This window comes from Nicotiana attenuata, chromosome 2 (genome assembly GCF_001879085.1).
Source record: "Nicotiana attenuata strain UT chromosome 2, NIATTr2, whole genome shotgun sequence".
Lineage (NCBI taxonomy): Eukaryota > Viridiplantae > Streptophyta > Magnoliopsida > Solanales > Solanaceae > Nicotiana > Nicotiana attenuata.
Window position 1 is genome coordinate 88,473,716 of NC_031990.1, and position 7,059 is coordinate 88,480,774.

Here is a 7,059-nt window from a genome sequence, read left to right on the forward strand (position 1 = left end):
GTTCTCTGTTGAAATTGGCTTATGATATCAGTTGGTACTTTCGTTGTTTCAGCTCTTATTTGAGCTAGTTTCATATGCATTTTCACTAAAGTATAGCTAACAACTAAATTGTACAAGACACAATTTGACTGGCTATTAATCAATATTGCAGTAGGAACCATTTGTAAATCTTAGTCCCCATAAAACTACTATATAAACCCAAAAAAATGGCTGGAAACGAATGAGAATAGCACACTGATAATATATCGTCTTTGTTATAGGTAAAGCTCACACTTGCAAAATTCAAAATATCTTACATATATTCACCATTAGAAATACATCCATAGAACAAGAGTGCATATATAATATATATTTTCAAACACAACATTCTTTATTGCACACGTAGCTAGCTAGAACTAGCTAGCCAATATTGCCAAATATTCATCACACACGCAGAGATATGCATATATGTGTGTGTATTAACATACATATATATGGCTATGAGCCATTGAAAAGCATAGAGATTAGATTACTTNAAGTCAACTCACAGTCAACCTTTCTCAACCTTTCCAAAAACTTTCCAACTTTTCCCAAATTTTTTGCCCAAAAATGCCAAAATCAACCTACACTGACCTCAAAATCCAAAGTCCGGACATACGCTTAAGTCCAAAATCACCATACAAAGCTGTTGAAATCATCGAAACAACCTTTTGGGGTCGCCTATAAAAAAGTCAAACTCTTGTTAACTCTTACCGCGTAAGTCTCAAAAACAAGAATCATGCTTCCAAATGGATTCTGAATCATCCGAAAACAAAACTCGACCACACATGCAACTCATAACACACAATATGAAGCTGCTCGAGGCCTTAAACCACCAAACGTCTTGCTAATTTTCAAAATGACCAGTCAGGTCTTTACCTTTTGCTCTCTCTTTACTAGCCCAATAATGAATAACTCAATATAAAGAGAAGAAAATATTTCTTCATAACTGATAACGGACACATTATCTTTACAGATAAAAAATTGAAAAAACAAAAGTCACCACAAAAGAATCTTTGACTTTGCATTACCATTTATTAGTAATACCAACACTATTTTTCGACCAAGCAGCATGCTAGAGAATTCTTGGTACATAATACTAAGACGAATTTATGCACTTGTGCTCACATGAAAAACAATATTGCTTCATGCAATGTGTGACAATTGATACCTATCCTTGCAAGAATTTTTAGATAGTTAGGAGAGTTCACCCAAACTTCACGTGATTCAGTCATGATGGAGGGTGTACTGATGACTACAAGTCAAAAAATAAAAAGACTCATATGATTATAAGCTAGCAAGTTTTTGAAAAATGGGTGCATATAACACCTTATGTGGATCCCGCGTTAGAAAGAGAACGGGGATGATGTTTTATACTTCAATACCAAAATCCATTAACTGTTGTTTGATCCACAGTAAATGAGCACAACAAGAAGCATCAGCAACATTCTCAGCTTCAGTAGTAGATAAGGCCACTGAATTTTACTTTTTAGTAGACGACGACACAAGACATGACCCAAGAAAGTGTGTCATACCTGAGATGCTCTTCCTGTTCACATGGAAACCTGCATAGTCAGCGTCGGCATATCCCACTAGGTTAACTTTAGTACCTTTTTGATTACAAAGGCAAAGGTCAGTAGTGACTATCAAGTATCTCAATATTCTCTTGACAGCGGTCAAGTGGGATTCCTTTGGATTTTCTTGAAATCGAGCACAAAGCCCTACACTGAAAATAATGTCAGTTCTGCTAGCAGTAGCATACTTCTGATCAACAGATTAACCAGGTTCATCTATGTCCAATTTTGTTGCAGTTGCAATAAGAGTATCCATTTCCTTTGATTCGTCCATTTTAAACTTCTTGAGCAACTCTTTTACATATTTCTGCTGATGGATCATGGTTCCATTTGAGTATTGTTTAATTTAAGTTTAAAAAGAAATTAAGCTCACCCATTATACTCATTTCAAATTCACTCCCCGTTAGTTTAACAAATTCCTTACTTAGGTTTTCAGTGGTTGCCCCAAAATTATATCATCAACATATATTTGTACTACTAGAAAATCTTTACCTTTTTCCCTCAAAACTAGAGTGTTATCAATTTTACTTGTTTTGTTGCCATGTTCATGTAGAAATTTTTATAGTCGTTCATACCATGCTCTAGGAGCCTGCTTGAGTCCATAGAGTGCATTGTCAAGTCTGCATATATGATCAGGACACTCCTTGCTTACAAACCCCGGAGGTTGCTTGACAACACTTCTTCCTTTAAGTAGCCATTGAGGAAGGAACTCTTGACGTCCATCTATTGAAGAGTAAATTCCATGTATGCAGTAAAGGCTATGAGGAGTCTTATTGCTTCTAACCTTGCAACTGGAGCAAAGGTCTCATCATAGTCTATGCCATCCTCTAGGCTATAACCTTGAACCACCAACCTTGCCTTGTTCCTTGTAACAATTCCATCTTCATCAAGTTTACTTCTCAAGACTCATTTAGTGCCAATTACTAAATTGTCCTTGGGTCTTGGCACCAGATGCCAAACTTGACTTCTTTCAAACGGATTGAGTTCATCTTGCATTGCATTTACCCAGTCTGCATCCTGCAAAGCCTCAGCAACATTTTTAGGTTCAATAAGGTATAGGAAATCATCAAAAGCACAAAGATTCTAATAAATATCTAGTTTTAATTCCAGAGGTTGGATCAGTAATTATGTTCTCAATGGGATGAGAACTTTGATACTCTGGTTTCTACTTGATGTTTCTCCCATATTTTCTTGCTGAGGAACAGGCTCATGGACAGGTTCCATTAAGGAATTAGATTCAGTTTCTCTTTGTTCAGTTCCCTGTGTCAGGTTGCCCTGGATGGAAGAACTTGTTCCATCACCTATTCCTTCTTCTGGTGCAGCTTCAGCTTGGGCTAAGATTTCATTTAAACTTTTTTTTAAGCCCAATAGCTTCATCTTCATGTTCTTGTCTCTCAGAAAGAGTGTTAGTTTCATCAAAAACCACATATACACTTTCTTCTATACACATAGTTCTTTTGTTATGCACTTTATAAGCTTTACTATGAGAAGAATACTCCTTCATCACTTTTGGGATCAAACTTACATAGGGAGTCCTTTCCATTATTGTGCACAAAGCACTTGCATCCAAATGCCCTAAGATGGGATATATTTGGTTTTCTCCCTTTAAGTAACTCATAGGGAGTCTTATCTACAAGAGGTCTAGTCATGCACCTATTAATGATGTAACATGTAGTGTTTATAGCTTATGCCCAGAAGCTATGGGGCAGTTTACTAGAAGGAAGCATAGTCCTAGCCATATCTTCAAGTGTCCTATTCTTTCTTTTAACTACTTCATTTTGTTGTGTAGTTCTAGGGGCAGAAAAATTATGATCTATTCCATGCTCATCACAAAATTCAGCAAACTTAGCAATTTCAAATTCAGTTTCATGATCAGACCTAATTGATGCAAGTTGATTACCTAGTTGTTTTTTAGTTTTGCCACGTCAATGCGTGTGAAATACACTCACCATATTTTTTTTATTGATCCGCCTTCTTTGTTTAATAGGCACATACCAATAAGGCTGGAGTATCTACCAGGAACAAACCTCAATTAAGATAGCTAGATGAAAATATTGTACAAGCTCAAGTAGCTATATATGTATTTCGCCTTATTTGTATTATAGCCATTTAACTTTTTTCATGCTGCTCTAGTTGTTATAAGAAAAGCTAGATGAATTCAGTGTGAACTTTTTCTTCCCTGTTGTGCATAAGATTTTGATCTTGAGTGGCGAATTGACTGTAAGAAGAGATGATTCAGACTCTAAGGAGTATTATGTCGTATTAAAGGACATCTACGAGTTGTTCTATGTGGGAAATACGAAAGTTTACTTAGCAAAAGATATCAATTCACAAATATGGTTTCGAAAGAGCGGATACTCGTTAAGCATTGAATACAAATGAACCATTTGTGTTCAACATACTCATTCTAATAGGAAACAAGTTACTTAATTTCTTGTATTTTTGATTAACTTCTTCACTGGTCAAATAACACCAGACAAATATTAAGATGAAAAGTTAACAAGAGGTTTTGCATAGAGGCAAAACCTCTTAATTCTTAGAGAATGAAAAATCCTGTTCTTCGCAGTTTCCACCACCTTTGTTATGATTCTCGATAGATGTTACATCCAAAATAATGTCTCGGTAATCTTATCTTGCTTCACTATAACCACTAACTCTGCATTTATTGTGTGCGAGGTGGCATACTATCTATATATTTCATTAATCATTAGTTCTTTCAATAGTTCATGCGACCATGTGCAGGTTATTCTAAAATGTGAATCTACATTTATATTTTTATGTGATGTTATAGCATTAATTTGGGATCCAAATTCGAAATTCTCCTTGGGTGGTATAGGAAAGGATTTGGAATTGAGCATTCATCCATACTCTCGGTAAAATTTGAAATGACAGGATTTGGATGAGTTAAAGGTGGGAGGGGTGGGAAGGGCCATGGATATGGCAATGTTGGAGGCAGGATTCCCGCTAAGAGGGTTCAAAAATGAAAAAAAAGTTAGAAATTAAAAGGAACTATTGCAAGTGGGAGTTGAACCAACAACCTTACAAAGGTTTTAAACCCCCTCAACCACTGAGCTATGCTTTTGGGTGTGGCAAGAGGATTCAAAATATAATACTCCATATAGAAGCACAAAACGGATTTTGCCTTATAAAATTTTCCAGCACTGTCGGAGGAATACGTGACAATTCTGCAGCGATGTCATCCTCTGTGCCTAATCCACCACTGACGCCTAGCGCTTGAGCACACATCTCAGCCACATTCACAAGCATCTCAAAAGACAGGACAATCAAGAAACCCTCGTGAAAGACCTTAGAAAATGCGCATCTCACTCCGGAGATTGAAAATAGTGGTGCAGGTTAGTTCTTTGTTTCTTGAAAATTTTCAGGTTTCTTTTCAGCTCTTATTTGAGCTAGTTTCATATGCATTTTTACTAAAGTATAACTAACAACTAAATTGTACAAGACACAATTTGACTGGCTAGTAATCAATAATGCAGTACGAACTATTTGTAAATCTTAGTCCCCATATAACTACTATTTAAACCCAAAAACAAAATGGCTGAAAAAGAATGAGAATAACACACTGATAAATATGTCGTTTTTGTTATAGGTAAAGTTCACACATGCAAAACTTATAATATCTTATATATATTCACCATCTGAAATACATCCATAAAAGGAGAGTTCATATATAATATATTCTTCAAACACAACATTCTTTATTTCACACGCAGCTAGCTAGTACTAGCCAATATTGCCAAATATTCATCACAAACACAGAGATATGCATATATGTGTGTGTATTAACATACATATATATGGCTATGAGCCATTGAAAAGCATAGAGATTAGATTACTTGAGAAGGTGACCCTCTATATCTTTTGTCACATGTAGGACAAAACCCAAGAGAACGAGAGGCTCTGGGATGTCTTCAGTTTTCTTCTCATACTCAAATCTCCAAGTAGTCCATTGGTGGTCATGGGATGTGGTAATAGTGAAGGAATTGTACAACTCTAATAGATCTCCTCCGATTACTTTCCAAGTGATTGATTTCTTCTGATGATCCACAGCTTCAATCACTTGCTTACAGATCTTATCTTTTCCATCTACAAAAAATATAGTTCAAAAATACAAGAATGTTACTCCATGTTCATCTGTACAATTCCTCATATAAAAGATATAAACATTCAGAATAATATATTTTCTTATCATATCTTTTGTTTTTCATTTTCATTTTCTTCAAATATTATTTGAAGCTCGCCAAGATTGGACGTGCTAATTTTTTCCTGAATAGAATTATCGTTAAAAATCTTAAAAGAACATTTGGCATTGTGGAAAATATTGAATTAGTAGGGAAAAATGCTTAAATTTGATTATATTGTGTTTGATACGATGAAAAGAATTTTCCATGAGAAATATTTGGTAAATAATTTTTCAGTACTTGGTAATTGGTGAGTTAAAAATATTTTAGGTATATATTATATTGAATGCTAGTAACAATATTAGCAAATAGAGTGTTAAGAAGTTTTTGAGTATTATCAGTAATATGTCTAATATGTCTAATATGTCGTAAGTGTTAGTTGGAGCTGTAAAATGAAGTTAAACATTAAGATAGTTATAAGAAAAGTGACTTCCATCAACAAGATTTTCCCCTTTAATTTGAGGTAAAATATTTTATGATAACCAAACAATCATCAAATAATGTTTTCACGAAAAATGTCATTTTGAAGAAAGATTTCTTTACATGCTAAATACACCTAAATACAAAAATTGATAAAAGTAAATAATATATATGTATTAAGAGGAAATATACGAATTACATACCGTCGTTATATTTCCAGCTAACAACTGAACCAACTTTTACGCCTTCACCTTCATCAATATCAAATTTTTGGATCTTACTAGGACTTATGTTGGATATATGATGAGTATTAGCGTGAAAAATGTCATGAATCGGGTGGCCTCCACACTTCACCTCTACTGAAGCAATCAACTTGCCTTTCAAACCCATATTTTCTTCTATGGTATAGAAGAAAAGTTTTAAAAAGGAAGTGGTGAGAAAATGCAGAGAGGCTTTACTCTTTATATAGATTATATTCTAGCTATTATTATTATTATTATTAAATGTATTATGTTTTAGTTAGCTGCAAGAAAAGCTAGTATAAAACATGATTCATGACAACTCATGTTTTTATTAGTGGATATGGAAGACTAGTGTTAGCTCATTACGTGTATAATTAGGTCTTGCTAAGTTAATGTTTTCCTCACCATAAAATTTAAACAATTTGACTTATTCTTAAAAGGGAAAAGGTCTAAATTTTCTGCAAAAGTAAGAGCGGATTTGTCTTCCCTTAAAAAAGTAGCATATTTGTACCCCTGCCGATTATACAAATAGTTCTACTTTACCCTTTACATCTAACGAAAGTGAATTATTTAAATTAAATGTCACATGGAATTTTAATTAATAAC

The 7,059-nt window shown here is 34.3% G+C and overlaps 1 protein-coding gene across 2 annotated transcripts; it reads right to left on the reverse strand.

Moving 5' to 3' along the window:
• On the reverse strand, nucleotides 233-6,658 carry LOC109214475 (kirola-like). 2 transcript variants are annotated; one of them, XM_019378404.1, is made up of 3 exons: nucleotides 6,415-6,658; nucleotides 5,447-5,696; nucleotides 233-512 (listed from the first exon to the last, which is right to left on the reverse strand). In XM_019378404.1, exons 1-3 carry the CDS (start codon nucleotides 6,599-6,601, stop codon nucleotides 509-511), a joined length of 441 nt encoding a protein of 146 aa, XP_019233949.1. In that variant the 5' UTR covers nucleotides 6,602-6,658; the 3' UTR covers nucleotides 233-508. The 2 variants fall into 2 exon arrangements, with proteins under 2 accessions (XP_019233949.1, XP_019233942.1); XM_019378397.1 differs by having other exon boundaries at nucleotides 233-473; nucleotides 5,408-5,696.